We start from the raw sequence: 19,118 nt of genomic DNA, 5'->3' as shown, positions 1-19,118 counted from the left end.
GGCCTTTACAGCAGTAGCGCCTTCTCTGTGGAATGCCTTACCTGAAGGGATCCACCTTAGTGGAATAGTAGAAGCCTTTAAAAAGGCATTAAAAACCCACCTCTTCCTACAAGCCTACCCTCCCAATTCCTTCTAAGATTATCTTTCCCCTATTGACTTTGACGTATTGATATTCATGATTTTAATATTATTACTGTATGTTTTTATCTATGCCTTTGGATTTAATTTGTTTTAATGTGTATTTTTAATATGTGAATTGTGGTATTGTTTTTAATGACTGTCTTTACTGACACTTGTACACCGCTTTGATCCTGGGAAAAGCGGTTAATAAATAAACAATTTATATTATTATTTACAAGAAATGATCTTAAAATTCATTTAATGGAAGCATTACTGCATATAGCTATTTGTCAAACACTCTGAGACTGTACAGACTGGCTTAAAGTGCTGGTGTGGGAGGTGGCAGCGTGGGGGTGTGGTGTTTGGACGCCATATGCCCTGATGCTGCCTGCCCACCTGCCAGTGTCACGCTCCCCACCTGCCCGCCCGGCAAGCGGCGTCATGGCACTCCTTTGGCATTTATACAATGCATGCCAAAAGGTGCACCGAAAAGTGTCGCTGCAGCAGCAAGGGTGCCTTTTTGCCGGCTCTTTTTGCTGTTTCTTTTAGAGCCAGCAAAGCACAGGATTGGGGCTGCAGTGTGCGGTTGTCATGGACTGATCTGGTGCTGAAAAGGGCAGCGGCACACCACTCTGTCGGGGCGATCTACTTCGCCCCTCAGTTCTCTGGGTGCCAATCTTAATGTAGTTAAAATGGCACCATCCATATAAGAGGGAGGGAGAAGATGAGAAAAAAAAGTTTTTAAGGAATCCCAACATTTGCACAACTACAAATAAACTTGGGGTGATCCTAAGGAGAAGGAGAAAAAGTCACCATTAAATTGACCAATCAGAATGGAAAAGGCTCAGTGACAACAGAATGCTGGTTGAATTTTGGAAGGAAGAGACTAAAAATGGAGTGAAGAGGATGTAATTATTATGTAAAGATTTGAAAATGAACACTCTATCCTGCCATGCTTGTATATATTAATAGTAAATTCATTCCCTGAGCACCTGACCCTGTGTAACCAAAACTGCATCATTTACACAAGAGCCTTTGGCCATAGCAGGCCTTTGCAGGTGAAAAGAGACTTGGTGGGGGGGATTCCTGGGGAGGGACCCCCCATTTTTTACCAATTTCTTCTTTCTCACTGAGACAAACTGTCTCAAAATGGCAAGGCAACCTATTGAGGATTCCCCAATCCCCACAAGTGTTCCACCTTCTACAGTGGGAATGAGGCACTGTGGTTTGTAGAGGTGGTGGCAAAAGTGGCATCTGCAGCTTGTGTAAAAAGTTGTTTCTAGCACCTTTTCCCTATATTTCTAATCAGAAATATGCAAAATCAGAAACGGGCAGCCTAGTTACTCACAAAAATGTGATCAACTCATCAATGCATGAGCTTTATTAGACAGTGTTTGGTCAAAAGGACTGCTAGAAAAACTGACAACCTAAAAACAGTTAGGGGACCCATAATAATAATAATAATAATAATAATAATAATAATAATAATAATAAAGCTTTATTTATATACCGCTTTTCCAACATGATCAAAGCGGTTCACATCATATCAAATATATCACAAGTACAAAAAGAATAAAACAATTTTTAAAAACATCATATAAACAATCTTAAATAAGAAGAATTCTCAACAGTATTCTCCTTGTATTGTGTTAGAAAAAAAATTCAGGATGTTAGGTCTGTCAACAAGACATAAAAAAATTCTGGAAAAATACTGTTTAATGTGACATGTGCTAAAAATATTATACTATCCGATCTGTTGTGGGCCTCCAGAGAAGTTCAGAAGAGAGCTAGATGTTTGCTTACTGTCTTTTGATAACTGTTAACTGTTCTTTTTTATTTTGTAATATCAATTGAATAACATTTTTTTAAAAAAAATATGTACTGTTCAACAGCATATGAAACATTTTAAGTTCAAATTTTTATGTGTTTCTCATAAATCTATATATTGTCTGAAAATCCATGTCATGTTTTAGTGATTAATTAATTAATTTTTACATTCTTGTTTAGTGCACAGGGATAAAGTAAAGATTTGCATTTTTGCCAAACATTCCAGTGATAGGTAAGCATTCTCAGTGACAAAATGTGTGTGTGTGTGTGTGTGTGTGTGTGTGTGTGTGTAAGAGGAGAGACAAAATGGGGTGAAGGGAGAAGAATAGTAAGAGAAAGGAAGAAATAGAGTTCAGTCACCCTAAACATGAGCACCATAATTTGTAACACTGGAAATTAACATATACTAATAGCAACTAATTTGCAATTAAGAACAAATGTTTATAACAACTGTATAGTTACTGTACAATTGACATTTTCAATAGCCTTGACTCTTCAGCATTTTTTCATTAATTTTCTACATGTCTAATACTATGACTTGCAACTTAAACTTCCTTACAGGTTATGATGAAAATATACATTTATTAGGGAAAGCACCAACATAAATGTAGCTTCATAAGACAGCAGTTTTCTATCTCACATATTTGGGGATAAGATGACACCATAAAAAATACCCTTGATTTTAACCAAGGTCTTTATTACTTAATAAACAAATGAGTGGGAAGATAAAGACTAAAGAATGAATATTACATTAATTTATTGTACTATCCTTGGCCCATTTAATGTTGCTGTTTAAATACAAAAACATTGGAAAGCTGGACAAGTACATATTTATCGACAGCTGAAGTCTGGAAGGAAAACTTTAACATTATTTCCCTCATAACCAAAGTACCTTAAAATACTGAAATTTCATTTTGAACCTGCTGTTTACAGTCCATACCACTTCATCGCTATTTAAGTATTCTGTCAAGTTGTGTATGAAACTCTCTTATCTAGACAATCCAATCTCTTAAATTTTTTTTTTTCATCACTCGCCTTCCTTTCTTTGGAAGAAACCTAAAGGTGTGGTCTGAAAAATACCACTGCCACTACTCAATACCAACAACCCTCAATTTCAAGAACATTTCAAATCTATTCAATAGAGCTCAACATTTTCACTAAATACCTACAGTTCCAAAGGTATATGAAAGAGAGACCTTTCTTTTCTGATCAGATTGCTTTTAAATTAAACTGCACAACCTTTTGCAGAGCTGTTCTTTGAAAGCAAAAACTGATATTACAAGAAAGTGGTTGTAAGGTAGATGATTATCAAGAAGCTTAATGGATTGGCATGCCTGGCTATAGAAGTATAGAAGAAACCCCATACCCCATCCATCCATCCATCCATCCATCCATCCACTTGGTACAAACAACTTTATTGTTTGGATTTCAGTTTTGCCTACCTGAATAAATTGTTCTTTGCTCAATTTATTTTATTTTTAGTTCTTCAAGGCCTATAAAAACTTACAAAACTAATTAATTCTGAAAGTCTGTATATACTCATGTATACGTCTAGAAATTTTAGTCAAAAAATAGACCCCAAAAAACCTGAGTCGATTTTTCCATGGGTCAATGTAAGTACAGTATGCCTCTGTTTTACATGGGCGCACCATATGCAGCTTTCAACATACGATGAAAGCTGTGCCGGAAGAGCCCATCACGCGCCCTGGAAGAACTAATGAGGTGTGTGCCCGCTGTGCGTGCATGTCGCTGTGCCCACCACGGCACGAGCCCCATTAGTTCCTATAGGGCTTCAGCATATACTGTTCCCCTTACATGGAGGGATCCGGAACGGATCCCCGCATAAGGGGAGGGCGCACTGTATTGTACTTTAACTCTTATAAAAATAACTCTTATATAAAGATTATTAATTAAAAAATAAAATAAAAAGTGAACCATCCCTTGGTGAAAGGCAAAAGTGTAATCTGACCTGAAAGCACTGACCTCTCCCCTCGCCGTTCTCTCATCCATCCAGCCTTTAGAGGGAGCACAAACAGTTATGCCTGCTGGAATTTTGTTAAGTTCTTTGGCATCATTTTCCTTTGCTTCATCCTAAAGATCTTTTGTCACATGCTCCTAAATTTTACTCATGACTTATACAAGGGTCATATCAAAATCAATCATTTTAGCCCCCAAACCTGACCTCTACCTATACATGAGGTCGACTTATAGTCAAGTATATACGGTATATTCTATTAAACCTTGTGGGGTAGAGGACACTGTGCTCAACACAACAATACCCATGTTGGTCTCTCCCACTGATAGAATTTGCAATGTAAATCCCTACATGCATAGATATTTCTTTTTGTTTATGTAATCATGCACACTGAATCTGTCATACAAATAATCAATGATGACTGAAGATAAAAGATTCACCCTCTTTTTACCCATGCTATGATAATGCCCCCGCTCACATGCACACCTACCTCCATTAGTACTAAGGCCTCATTGACTGGCGGTCACCAGTTGGAAAAGGATAATTCTTTCCCTTTCCTCAAAGGTGATGCTCTCCTACTATAATCAGGCTTTTAAAGGGATCTATTGGCCTACACAGTATTTGTAAGATAATTTAATTTATTATGACACTGTGTATATATGGGTGTGTATTAATCAAGAGGTTTGAGAAACTGTATCAGGGCAGCTGTAGTGTGAGGATTTAGAGCTGATCTTTAAGAAAGAGGCTTGAAAGAGATGATAGATTGAGCACTTGCTTGGAAAGTTAAGAGTTAAGACATTTGTTCTGGCTTTCTAGCTGAATAACTTTAGATATGTTGTATTTTGTGACTCAAGGTTCCCCCAGCCATAAAAGCATATTTTGAAGGTACAATGTTTGAAATAATAGCTTATTGAAATCTATTGCATTGTCTTTTCAGGATTTTTTTTTAAGGAAGACTAATTCAAAAAGCTATTAAATTATTTCAATCTATTGGCTCACCAAACACATTTATACAGAATAAAAAGGTGACTGAGAATGTGTGTCTGTGAATATTACGCATGTGTGATATTTAAAAAAAAGTACCTAATTGTGACAAAACACTATAGTGAACACACCAATCTGAAGTCCATTAGAAGATATTTAACTTGCATATTAGTTTAATAATCTTATGCTGACAACAGTAAAGAGTACCTGTTTCTTGTTCAAAGAGGGTCTCCCCAAACTGTGCTTATATTTATTATCTTTTCTATTCTTACAATTTAAGGGTGGGGGGTGAGGGGAGAGAAGAAGTGAAAATCCCATAAGGGCTCATTCAAATGTGAGTATGTAACAGTTTAACATAATAAACCCAACAATACACTGCAGCAACTTCATTGATTGGGAGGAGGTTGAAATCAAAGCCCCCTAAAAACGTATTAACAGCCTGGGAGAGAGAATTTGTGAGCTGGCAGCAAAAACATTTTCATATGTGATAAAAATAGGAGAAAGCAAGCACCAAACTCCCTTCACAAACACTTGAGATTGTGAACAACCAGCATTCATGAAGTGTTATGTGATACTATATGCGCTCTGATGCTTACGGATAATGAAGAAAACTAATATTGTTGGTAGAGACTGTTATATGCATGCTAAAGTAAGTATCATATTACACTAATAGAATCTACTATCCCACAGGTTCATGAACAAGGAAATACACTGTACAATGGGGTGAGAAATCTGTGGCCTGCCAAGGGTTTTAGACCAATCATAGAACACCTTGCCAGTAGAGCTAATACTAAGGGATTCTGGGAATGGTATAACCTGTGGCGGGACAAAATGTCTTGGAAGCTGTTAAGCAATCCAGCAACCACTGTCTGGTCAGGCTGTGTTATAGTTAGAAGAAGCTAACACATATATAAACACACTCAGCATCATGGCTTAAATTGAGCTATTGTTTTATAGACTCCACTCTAGAACAATGGTCCCCAAATGGTGCCCATTGAGAGATTTGGGACTTCAGCTCCTAGAAGCCTCAGCCATGTTGGCCAACTGTCCAGGATTCTGGGAGTTGAAGTCCAAAATTCCTCAGTGGATGCAGAGGATGCCTTTCTGCTTCACCAAAGGTGACATCATACATTTTGAAAAATCTGAAAAACATCCTGAATGGTTGCCCCCCCATTTGCTTCCAGTGAGACCCTCCCCCCCCCAACTTGCAATTTGACACTGCAATTTGACACTACAATTTGGATGACAATCAAAAACATTCTATCAAATGCTGATGTTGTTTAACTGTTTTGCAGTGGTCTGTTTTAAATGACAGTGGTCTATTTTAAATTCATAACAGAGAAGACAAGTCAACAGATAAAATGGTGCAGCAAATGAAAGTTTGTAATATTTTGTCTGACTGTATCCTCTATAGGCTTTGTTTGTGGGTGATCTTATAACCTAGATCATCTCAGATTCTTGATACATACAGCTCATACAAAATTGCTGCAACAAGCTGCATATGTAGCACATCCGAACACAGTGTTTTGCTATGGATGGAAGAAATACTGGAAAAGCCATACTGTTCCATGCTTAACACCTTTATGACACCTTAGTAACACAGTATCCCTATGTTCAGTCAGACATACTGCTTGTTTACCCTTTTGCTTTCTATACTATAGTGGTACTATACATTTTTTTCTTTTTTTCTTTTGTGGTTGTGGTTGGTTTTCTGAACTGGTAGCCAGTCCTGTTTTTTTCCCACACTAACAAATGGAAAAGGATACCCCATTGTCCAAAATATGACTGTTCAACAATATAGCTACATTTGCAGACCAGTTTCATTACATTCAGGACATTGCTTAATATCACTACTTGTACTTGAATCAAACATTATTAATACTTAAATTAATCATTTAATTCATACTTTAATTAAAGGATCAGAACACACTCTGTTGAGAAGTGTGTAAGTGAATACCAGTTTAGGGGAAATTTAAACCAAGAGTGGGCAATGGTTCTTGGACTGCTAGTCCTAACCAACATAGCTAATGGTGAAGGTTCATGGAAGCCAACAGCCCAAAACAGTTGGAGGGTCATAGTTATGCATCATTGGTTTAAATAAGAAATGAAGGGGGAAAAATAGAAAAAAAATAATAAGAACAAGTTCAATCAATTTGGAGCAGGACAGCAACAGTGGAGAAATGGAATCTTAATGCATGGTTAAACAGGAGAACATGAGCTTCAATGTGATGCTGATTTTTCCTAGGAGAAGGATAGTATGTGTGTGTTTGTGTGGGGGTGTAATCCCCTTTTTTCATCAATACAGTACCCCAGGACCTCCTGCCCAAGGCTGAGGCTTTCTAAAATGTGTATAGGCAAAACAAACAAACAAACAAAATCCCTGTTTGATTTAATTTCCCCACTATAATTTATCAGAATTCAATGGGCTTAAATATGCTTAAAACGCTAGACTGCGCCCTATGCAAATGGACAAGGGGAATAGAAGACACACATTAATACACAGTTCAGCATTCTTGTTTTTACCTATCAAATGGCTTTGACATGTTGAATCAGTGACGGCGTCTTCTTCATCCTCTGGAAAGTTTTCTGTTGCCACTTTAACCTGTGGTGTATACAATAAGATAATTAACATTGCTTTCAAATATCTCTTTTGAAAAACACAGAGCAAAAGTCACAATTTCCAAACACATCTGTTTAACTTGTACCTGTTTTATCACCTTTCACTATCCGCCTTAATGCAACTTTGAAGTTGTACATAATGAGACATTAGAGTGCAGCTCATCCGGTTATGAATGACTACTAAATTGGTACTTCTAAAGTGCTTCTAAATGCTTTAATAAAAGCAATACTATGCAACTGTCAAGGAAAATTAAGTCCTGGAGAGGTATAATTCCACAGGAGGAAACAGCTTGTGCAATGATTTATTTTAATAAGAATAAAGAAATACACTTAGGTCTCTTGATCTTGTATTTACCACTCTCAAGAAATATTACACTTCATTCATGTATAATGAAAACACAGGAAACAAACAAAACACAAGACATGGATTCTTTTTCATTCTGTACTTAAGTCATTTAATATTGGCCCCTTTTCCAGGTCTATTGCAATGCAAAGCATTATTGTTATCTGCTGTTCTGGACAGAGGTTGAGCAGTCTCCACTTCCTATTATGCCCCCACCTCCACCACTCTCTACAGATTCACAAGCTACCAGCAGTCTTTTATGTTATTGTTTTTAAAATGAGGGTGGGCGGCACACAACTGGCATTCAATATCCCAAATTTCCATTGTTAGTAGGGGACTTGAGATGTTCTGTTTGTCACAGGGTAGCACAGTGCCGGATAACAGGCTTGCTGCTTTACATGCTATTGTGTCAAGATGCAAGTGAGATTAATTTAATTAAGAGTTCTCTGCAATGTTCAGAATGGAATAAATGTACATGGATACTTTCAGAGCCATGGCAGACACATGGAAAGAAATAATGATAATTAACATTATCAGGTGTCCCTTCTATGGCATACTCAATAATACGGTTTAATTTTAGGGCAAATCAGAAGTAGGGACAGATAAGAATTTCATTTTCATTTAGATTTTTAATTTATTATAGGCTGTTTTGGTTATTAATTAATTAATTAACAATAAAAATAAGAGGTATGGATGGATAAAAATTCATTTTCATTTATATTATAAGCTACTTTGGGGCTTATGCTGCGAGAAGGGTGGGGTATTAAGAATAAAAATAAGAATCTACCAAATTTTGCAAATGCTTTGAAATCTGGAACAGCAAGTCCTTCAGATAATTTTAGCACAACCTGGGAGAAATCAGAACAAGGAGATTTGTCTCTTCAGGCCATTGGCTTTGACTGTTTAAAAGTCTAAGGATTTTGGTGCTGAATTTAGGCTGTCCTCTCTTTGGGCAGATTTCATATATTTAACAGTGCTGTGGCAGGCATGCTGGGATCAGCTGCCCTTATTGAATTTGCCTGGTGTAAAGGGAGGAATTTTTTTTGTATTTCACTTTTGAAGAATATTCCCGAGTTCACACATTTACTCATATCTGAGAGAGAACTTGAGGTGTAAATAATAAAAATAAAAACAATCCTTGTGGAATAAAAGGAAGCTAGCAAATTTTACATAGCTGGAAGCCTTCATACAGCTGACTGAGGTATATGTACCTAGACACAAATGCATATAGTTTTCATAGTGTTTTCCCAGCTAGCTATAATATATGGAAATATACATCATAAGCAACATCCTCTCATCAATTTTTTTTTAAATACACTTGGTGGCCCGATTACCTAATTTGAGAGTCCTAGACTTAACAGTCTTTTGTAAGGCCCTCCCTTTACATGTTAATGTGTATTACTTCAATATATAGAAATCTGGCCTTCCTTTCTTGAGGACTATCCTGCTCATTCTTCCAAGTGGAGTCCTGGACTTTGTCCACAAAGGACTTCCCTGGTGTCAAGCTTTAAAACAAAATTGAAAAAACACCCTCATGCAAAATTGGACTCTTAGAGTCATGGTGTGCCTTTCCAGGTAAGCAAATGAACCCAAACTGCTAGCTAAGTCCCCGTGGTGACTCCTTCCCAAGGCAATTCTGCTCCATTTCTCTCATTAAAATGTAGTTTTAAAAAGATTTCTGTACAAATGTCAGGTACTGGCATGAAGTCTTGGACAGAATGCACAGACTCCAGAGGTAAGTGTTTTCAGAGATTCCTTGGCAGGACATTAAGCCTTTAATTAACACACTGAAAAAAAAAAAGATTTAATTCTATAGCATATCAAGGATATGTATTTGAAAGCCATATTTAAAAAAATTGTTTTTGCTGTTGAGGTGGAACTAAACATCTACACTTCATATTGTGTTTTGAAGTACAAGTGTTGGTTAATAGTTTAATCCTCATCTCCAAATGTGCTTTGCATTTTTACAGAGGAAGGGGGAAAAGAAGAAGTAATAATTTCAGTTCAGGGCTTATGAAATGGTTTGTGTCATTTTTCTCAAAAGGCGCTTGTTTTGTTTTATTTTTTCAAAAATAATGCACAGTGGGAAAACCTACCAAATAGTACTGTTTTCAATCACAGCCATCTTTTTCTACAAAATTCTCTACAATCTGATTCAAATTAAGTCAGGAAAGAGGGGGGAGACATTAAGAAGAGGAAATAAGATGCAAGGATTATGTTTTGAAAAAGATTAAGTTGCATGAGTTTAGAGGACAAGTGGAAATTGCTTACAGTTTTCTCATCACCATCACTCTCATCATTCTCATTATCATAATATACTCTTTGTTTATAAATGAAATTTAAAAAAATAAGAACATAAATTATAGGTATTTGCTTTCTTTCATTCCAAAAGTTATCAATATAATAATACTATTCTTTTCATTTATGGAAGGAATTTTAAAAAAATCCTTATTTTAAACCTTTGCAATGAATCAGCATATAATGTAACCAAGTCTTCAAAAAACAATGTCTTAATAACACTTTGATATTCAGTTTAACAAAACATAGTCAAGGAAGGAAAAGGTAAAGCCTTTCCAGTGTGACTAATTTGCCCTTAGAAGTTTAAAAAGGGGAGGGGGATTAGTATTTCCTCATTGTTTATGTACATTCAGAACAATCTTTGTACTTGCTCGATAAAATGAAGTGTGTTTCTTGAAGATATACTTAAAGTCCTAAATGGCTATTATTGTTACGTTTGCAAAGACTTCACAAAATGAGACAAAAACGTCTGGAAATTACTGAGCCATTAGACAATAATAAGAAAGTTTAAAAAGAAATTGTAAGAGGAGAATGCTTTTATAAAATACTTCTGTACAGTGAAGATATACCCTAAGCTGTCAGCACCATATTAAATGGAGCATAGTTAAATTGAGTGGCTGTGATAAGGGACTTGGCTCCGCTATCAAAGTTCTAGATCAGTTGGATTGAATTTCCTGCATATTGCACATTTCCAGACTTCCATTCTCTCTCATTTCTTTCGGTGACATTACAAGGGCAGACTCAGATATGCTTATAATTTGTGGTTTTATAATGCAGGGGACATCTACATTTTCAAAGAAAAGATGACACCACAGAAACTACAGGCCACAAAAGAGAAGGAGGGAGGAAAAAGTTTGCTTAAGAGTAAGTATTCAGAATACAGTTTGGAGCTATTCTTAACAAATGACCTTGTATATACTCTAGTAATGGACTTATTTACATGAAAATATAAACACAGAGAGCAAGCTGTTCATACTTTTAACCTTAAGCTCACTAAACATCGATTCTAAGTAAATAGATTTTTTAGTGCCCATTATGAAGGCCTTCCAATGTTTTTAACTTTAAAATATACCCTTGAATAATGGGTAATTCACATTTCAAATTTTCTTTTCTAAAAAGCTTAAGCATTTATGCATTCTAATTGTTTGTTTTTCTCTTAGCAACAACTGGGTGGAGGTGGGGGGGGAGCAAAGCCAAGAAACCAAAGGAATTTTGACATAAAAGCTTTTAGGGACATATTTTAAGGGCAATGTGCAAATTAAATTCTAAAGACAGGCTGTAAGGGTCAAATTAGGTATACGTAAAAAGAATCTCCAATTTATTTTATTTGATGTGACAGATACAGGGAGATCCAGGTTTTGGGTTGTGACCAAAGCATTAAGAACAGGTGTAACGTTAACACTTTCTTTACTGCACACTTTCCAAACTCCTCACTTGCGAGTAACGCTTTGGAGATTTCTGGGAAAGAAAAGTTGTATTGGAAAAAATGTACAGGTTGTGTCTCCCTTATTCAAAATGCTTGGGACTAGAAGTTCAGGGGAGGGTTTTTTTTTTGGGGGGGGGGTGTTTTTGGATTTTGGAATATCTGCATTTACATATTGGTAGAATTCAAAGATATAGCCGTGTTAGTCTGTACAATCAGTATGTAGAGAGATCTTGTAGCACCTTTGAGACTAACTGAAAGAAAGAAATTGGCAGCATGAGCTTTCGTAGACTTCAGTCTACTTCCTCAGCTGCATTTGGTGGAGTGGAAGCTGAGCCCAGACATATATATGTCATTGGTATGTGAGGATGTCAATACAAATTACAAATCCTTAGTGTATGGAAATGAAGTTGCGGGTCCAATTTTAACTATGGTCGTTAGTGCACAAAGACATAGAACACTGGTCTTTTTGCACAGAGATGAAGTGGCAGATCCAGCTTTGAAATAGGACTAGCCTGTGGTAAGGGGAATAGATGAATGTAGGACACCCCCATGAGGATGGGGTCAGATAGTGTTGAAGTGCATGTATTGTGTCAGGAAACCATTGTCTTTGTTCAATGCATTACTGAGGGACTGTAGTTTGTAGATGAATTCCAGTTCTGCTGTTTCTCTTTCCAATCTACCTTTGTAGGTCTTTTGTTCAATGACCACTGTTCTCAGGTCAGAGATGGAATGCCCAGGGAGATTGAAATGTTCTGCCACCAATTTTTGCTTATTCCCATTCCTAATATCTGTTTTATGTCCATTTATCCTCTGGCACAGGGACTGGTCTGTTTGCCCAATGTAGAGTGCTGAAGGGCAATGCTGACACAAGACAGCATAGATCACATTGTAGGATGAGCACGTGAATGCATAATGAGATATCTTGGAGATGGGGACCAAGTCTAAACACAGAATTCATTTATGTTTCATATACACCTTATGCATAAAGCCTGAAGATAATTTATACCCAATATTTTTAATAATTTTGTGCATGAAATGAAGTTTGTGTACACTGAACACAAAGCCAAAGTGTCATATCTCAGCCACCCATGAAATAAGTTTTAATTTTTGGCATATTTCAGAATTCTGGATAGGGTAGACTCAACCCATATGGAAACAGAATTAATACTGCCTCTGGATTTCTCATCAAATTGTTTCCTTGGCTGGATTAACACCCTGTGCCCCCAACAGACTTTAGCTGTAGAGGAAAGCACACTCAAAAGAGGTTCACAGCCACAACCATGCAGTTTCCCAGTCTTGATATGATTTAGACTGCACTACTAAAGTAGTGACACATCTCAGCTGTGACACATCTCTGAAATATATATGATGTTAACTTGTGCCACAAGTTGTACAGAGGTAGCGTAGAAATGTACAGAGTTGTCTTAAAATGTATGAGGCAAATTGAAATACACAAGGAAGATTGAAATAATCATTTAAAATTATGATTTATTTGAACAGATATTGGATGACATCTGCTATCAATGTTTTTGTAATCTTCTCCTTGTGGCATCTGATCAATTTAGATAATATAATGGAATTTGATTCCAGTTAAAATTGTATAGGAGCGGAAACAATTGTTGTTATTTATATCTCACTCACTTTGTTCTGGATGGCTACAAAAGATGAGAAGGGTCTCATTATTTACGTGTCTCTGTATGTATGTGTTTGTGTGTGTGCATGCACAGGCCTAATGTGTTCACTCTTTTTTTATTTCAGAACTTCTATACTCCTTTCATTTAAAAAATCACAAAGTCTCACCATATGTAGACAAGCTGACGGTTAGGTATAGTCACATTTGGGCTCAAACAGACAAGTCAAAATAAAGCTGCTTTGGGTCACTTTGGAGGTATGCTGTTTAAATGATGCATGCATCCTAAGAGGCTGAAAGCTACACTAAAGCCATGCTCCAGTCCTAAGGAGCACGGCTTTGGCGCAGCTTCTGGCCTCTTAAGATGTGTGTGTCATTTGAACAGCATACCTCCAAAGTGACCGGAAGCTGCTTTATTTTGGCCTGTCTGTTTGGGCCCATTTATTTAATGAGTACAGTTCTAGACTCACCATGGCCAGCTTAACATTAAAAAAAGAAGAAGGATAAGAGCCTAGTAGAATTAAGAGCAAACCAAACTTCACATTCTTTCCTAAAAGTAAGCAAGATGATGCATTTTCTCAAATCAGAGGAGCCCTGGTAGCGCAGTGGTTAAATGCTTGTACTGCAGCCACTCACTCAAAACCATAAGGTTGCAAGTTCAAGATCAGCAAAAGGGCTCAAGCTTGACTCAGGCTTGCATCCTTCCGAGGTTGCTAAAATGAGTACCCAGATTGTTGGGAGCAAATTGGCTTACAGTTGTAAACCGCTTAGACACTGCTTCGGCAATATGTAGCGGTATATAAATGAAGCTTGTTTGTTTTGTTTTGTTTAGATCATTATGTCTAGATCATTCCATAATGGGTGTGGGGAGGAGCCTTTTTTCTAGGTATGAAGATCTTATTTCATTTAGTGAAGGCCTATGAAACATTACTTAGGAGTTTGTCACACAGAGGCAAATCCTGTGCAGAATCGGGATTTTTAAATCCGTTAAACACCTGTAAAATGTGGGTTGTTTTTCAGATGCACTGTCAGAAAGAGAAATTTGAGCCCCCACCATGAAATAAAGACACCAGATACGTAAACTGGATGTAAAAATGGGATTTTATTAGAACTAAAACCTATTTAACCCAAACTGTTAACTTTAAACTCTTGAAATATCAACTGAGGGTGAAATCCTGATGCAGATTGAGCTAAAGCCAGGTGTCTTTCCTAGACCACCTCTTCAGCCTTTCCACTGGGTGAAATACCAGACTCTGAGGGCAAACCAAACACTCAGATTGTATCCACACTCTCCCAAACTCCCTCAAGTTTGTAAGAGAGGGCAAACCCCCTGATATCTTCCCCAAAGGGTTTCCTGAGCAACCCCCATGTTCCTTGACAGGTAAAGGCTGCCCTGAGCCAGACCTTTCACCTCAATGAGGTGCCTAGGTGCACACTGATCCTTCCCCCACCCCTGTTAAGGCCAAGGGAAATCTATTTAGCATCCTGCTACAAGCTAATTACAAGTCCCCAGAAACAGTATGAGGTAGGCAAAAAACACTGGGACAAGGGGAGAAAATTCCTACCTGGCCCCAAACTGACTGAGCAAGTCCATATTATTATTAGCTTTATTTATAAAGCGCCGTAGATGTACAGGGAGCTGTACAAAAACCAAATAAAATCAAAAATATATAAAAAGCCTGCCTATGGCATACAATCTAGAGGTTAAAACAACAAGTTAAAACGTCATAAAAAGCAAGTTAAAATAGCAAATATCCAACATTGGGTCGAGCATCAAAACAACCAGGTCACAATCACAGACTCCCTGGAAATGCTTCCCTAAACAATGTGGTCTTCAACTCAGCTCTAAAGATGGTTAGAGACGTGTTGAGTCATGCATGTAAGGGGAAGAGGTTCCAGGAGTGGGGGGCAGCAAGCGAGAAGGGACGAATCCGGGACGGGGCTGTGGTAATCCTGGGCTGGGATAGGAGACCTTGGCTACCAGAATGGAGGAAATGAGTGGGGATGTAGGAAGAAAGAAGTGCAGAGAGATAGGGAGGGGCCAGCCCATGCAGGGCTTTAAAAGTGAGGAGAAGCTTGTACTGAATGCGGAAGGGAAAGGGGAACCAGTGAAGGGATGACAATAGGGGGGAGACATGGTCATACCGGCGGGCGAGTGAGATAATATGAGCAGCTGAGTGCTGAACAGAAATCAGTTGGTGGAGGTGAGAGAGAGGAAGCCCTGCCAAGAGAAGGTTGCAGTAATCTAATTGCGAGACCACTAGGGCATGGACCAAAGTCTTTGCAGTAAAAGTAGAGAGATATGGACAGATTTTGGAGATATTATAGAGAAAAAATCTACAGACCTTGGCTGTGGCCTGGATCTGAGGGATAAACGACAGAGAGGAGTCGAAAATGAAACCAAGACTGTGGGCTTCCTGAATCGGCTGAATAGAGATGTTGTTGACAGAGATAGAAAAGGAATATTGAAGGGTGGGCTTAGGAGGGAAAACAAGAAGCTCCGTCTTGGACACGTTGAGCTTCAAGCGCTGATGGCACATCCAGTGGGAAACAGCTGTCAGACAAGATGAAACTTGCTGCTCAAGCCCTGGCGAAAGGTCAGGGGTGGAAAGATACAGCTGGGTATCATCGGCGTACATATGGCAAGAGAAACCGAAAGAACTGATAAGTTTACCAAGAGACAGTGTGTATAGAGAGAACAAGAGGGAACCCAAGACAGAACCCTGAGGAACTCCAACAGATAGGGGAACAGAGGGCGAAGTCTGGCCACCCGAGACCACTGCGAAAGATCTATCTGACAGGTAAGATTTAAACCAATCAAGAATGGAGCCCAAGAAGCCAAGATCAGAAAGTAAGTCAACTAAGAGACAGTGGTCCACGGTGTCCAAGGCCGCACACAGATCGAGGAGGACAAGGGTAGAGTAAAGGCCATTCGCCTTGGCCCTCAAGAGATCATTCGAGATCTTGGTGAGGGCCGTCTCTGTGGAGTGCCATGGGCGGAAACCAGACTGGAAAGAGCCCATAATGGAGTTGGTTTCGAGAAACTCAAGACAGCGAGAGTAGACGATTCGTTCCAGAACCTTGGAAAGAAAAGGAAGAAGAGAAATCCAGCAATAGCTAGACAAGGAAGAAGAGTCGAGAGAAGGTTTTTTCAGAATAGGGGAGACTAGAGCGAGTTTAAAGACCGAGGGGAAGGAGCCTGTAGAGAGAGAGAGGTTAAAGATGTAGAGGAGGGAGGGCAAAAAAGAAGGAGCTTTGGAGATTAGAAGATGAGAAGGAATTGGGTCAAGAGAACAGGTTGTGGTTTGGAAGAGTTCAGCAACATAGAGAGTTCATCCAGAGAAACAGGAGAAAATGCAGATAATTTGTTAGTAGGGGGAGCCAGGAGATCAATGGTGGGAAACAAATCAGAAAGAGTCAACTCCGACTGAATAGTAGTGATCTTTGTAATGAAATAATTGGCAAAATCGGAAGATTTTTATAATGGATAAAGTTGGCCCACTCCCTGGACTTTCTCCAGAGACGTTCGGCCGCTCGAGAGCAGGACCGGAGGAACCTAACGATGGGAGTGATCCAGGGCTTAGGCCTAGTCATACAAGAAGAGGAGGACATGTGCGTAGATACAGGGGCAAAGCTGTCAAAAGTTGAGGAAAGAGTGGAATTGAGCAAGGACATAGCTGAATCTGCAGTCTCCAAGATTAAGAGAAGCAAGAGATGAATTCAAGGACTGAGTGAGAAGATTAGAGTTAATAGATTGGAGGTTACGGAATTGGCGGGAGGCAGTATGGTGAGGGGGTGGGATATAAGTGAGAGTAAAAGAGATTAAATGATGGGCAGCCTCAAAAACTATACCCATGCCTATAATGGCAAGCCACTTGTTTGGGTGTACAAACATGAAAATAACCAGAATGGAAAGCCGACAAAAGCCACTCCTTTCTACTTTTGGAATTTTCCCAAAAGTAAAAAGGAGGGAGTTTTGTTGGCTTTCCGTTTGGGTTATTTTCATGTTATTTCTCTTTCACACAAATGTCATGTGAAAAACAACCTGCATTTGTTTTTTTTTCTATTTGCTCTTTGGGTTAACCCCGAACGTCATGTGAAAAACAGCCCACTTTAAGTCTAGTTTCTGCACAGGATTTGTCCCATGAGATAAACTCCTTAGTTTACAGAATACTAGTGAGTTGTTAATGTAGCAGGAACAGGTTTCTTGGACAGATGGATTTTAGACCATGGAACTGCTGAAATGATCAATATTGGCACCTTACACTGGGCCTGGAAATAGGCATGGATGGCTCAGTCTACTTCCAATTTATATCATTGTTGCATTTATAAATGAACATCAATGTGCAACTGATGCAAAATTCATAAAAATGTGTATTATTTCAATATATATATTTACAAGCTTCAAATTCTTGCATGTATTTTACTCTATAAAATAATATCCTATTTTTGTACACATTTTCTCCTAATGTACATATTTTGTATGCAATTCTATGCATTTTAACCTCAATTATACATTATATATGTATTTTTGTACTTTTTTTTTTGCCCCAAGACCTCTATTGCAAAATTTGGAGAAGTGAAAAAAGCAAAGGGCAGCTGTGGTCCAATCTGCATATTAGTCTGAGAAGTGCAAATAAGATTGGAAGTACAGGTAGCCAGTACAAATCATCATGAGACGGACTGATGATCACAGTGGACGATAAACAAGAACATTAGTGTAATTGGATTCTCTAATCAGACCATCAGCCGTTGACATTAATCCACCATTCCCCAGCTATGACAAGCATATTTCTGCCATAGATAATGGAACATGCCTAGGAGTGATAAAGAGTAAGAATAAGAAATGAAGTACACTTCAAATAGAACAATGGGTTGCTACTTACCAGTGTCTCATTTGGTACTTCCGTATCAGCCTTTGTTTTGCTGTTTTTCTTCTGGCTTCCTTGAGTGCCAATAGAGTTGCTGGGAGGAGAAGAGCCCTGGGAACTGCCCTTCGACACGCTCCTGTAGGAAACATTATTTGATCCACTTTCTGTCTGCTGGGCTGCTTTCTTATCAACTCTGCAGGTAGAAAGTGATTCCTGTGATAAATTACATTGCCCTTCTTCAATCATTCCACTTTCCCCATTCCTTTAATGTTTAACGTAACCTCCCTGTATCTTTCTCTCTGTAGACCTTTGAGTGATAAATGTTTCTAACTAGCCTTGATCAAATCTGTCACTTGCAATTTCTGGTACTATATTAATTTAGTGTTTCACATATATTTATTTACAGTATTTTAAATCTTCTATGACTGTGGGATAAATTAGAAAACACTGTACAGGTACACTCATTGCTGAATATGTCCTGTAGGTTAAGATTAAGATAGCCAGAAAAGTAATTGGCCTGCTAAGTTACTATATTTGTTTACTAAGAAGCACAAACAGCCACATTTAAAGGACATTAAAAAGAAAACAAAACCAGAAAGTGCCCCTTTAAAAAAATCTATTGCACACTATATGGCTTGAAAAATGCTATGGTTTAAAATATCTATTAGATTTTATGCGACATACTTTTCTTTAATTTCAGAGTTCATTGACCTGGTTAACAAAAAGCAGATACAAATGATCAATAGTGTGGTGCAGCTTTTACTAGGCTATCCAATTGTAGTTGCAAGTGGTGGTGGTAGGATTGGGTCTTTCAACACACATCCACATTTTAAAAAACTCACTGCCTACACAACTAGTATGTAAGGAAAGAGGTTAATCATGAATCCTGATCCCTGCTGTAGTAATTTTGCATGGGAGTTTCCTTGGCCCTACACGGACAGGCCAAAATAAAGCTGCTTCGAATCACTTTGGAGGTATGGTGTTTCAATGATGTATGTGTCCTAAGGGTCTGGAAGCTGCACCAA

General features: G+C 38.2%; 1 protein-coding gene across 4 annotated transcripts in view; it reads right to left on the bottom strand.

Moving 5' to 3' along the window:
* Positions 1 to 19,118, bottom strand: part of NCKAP5 (NCK associated protein 5) — an 811,098-nt gene that overhangs the window by 96,331 nt on the left and 695,649 nt on the right. For all 4 annotated transcript variants that reach the window (XM_042462965.1, XM_042462973.1, XM_042462983.1 and 1 more), the window contains 2 exons: positions 18,109 to 18,286; positions 7,430 to 7,508 (listed from right to left, as the gene is read on the bottom strand). In XM_042462965.1, the coding sequence (XP_042318899.1) occupies positions 7,430 to 7,508; positions 18,109 to 18,286 (257 nt within the window). The remainder of the gene's footprint in view (positions 1 to 7,429; positions 7,509 to 18,108; positions 18,287 to 19,118) is intronic.

Source organism: Sceloporus undulatus, chromosome 1 (assembly GCF_019175285.1).
Source record: "Sceloporus undulatus isolate JIND9_A2432 ecotype Alabama chromosome 1, SceUnd_v1.1, whole genome shotgun sequence".
NCBI lineage: Eukaryota > Metazoa > Chordata > Lepidosauria > Squamata > Phrynosomatidae > Sceloporus > Sceloporus undulatus.
Note: the sequence above shows the minus strand (reverse complement) of the source record. Positions and strands in the feature narration are given on the sequence as shown.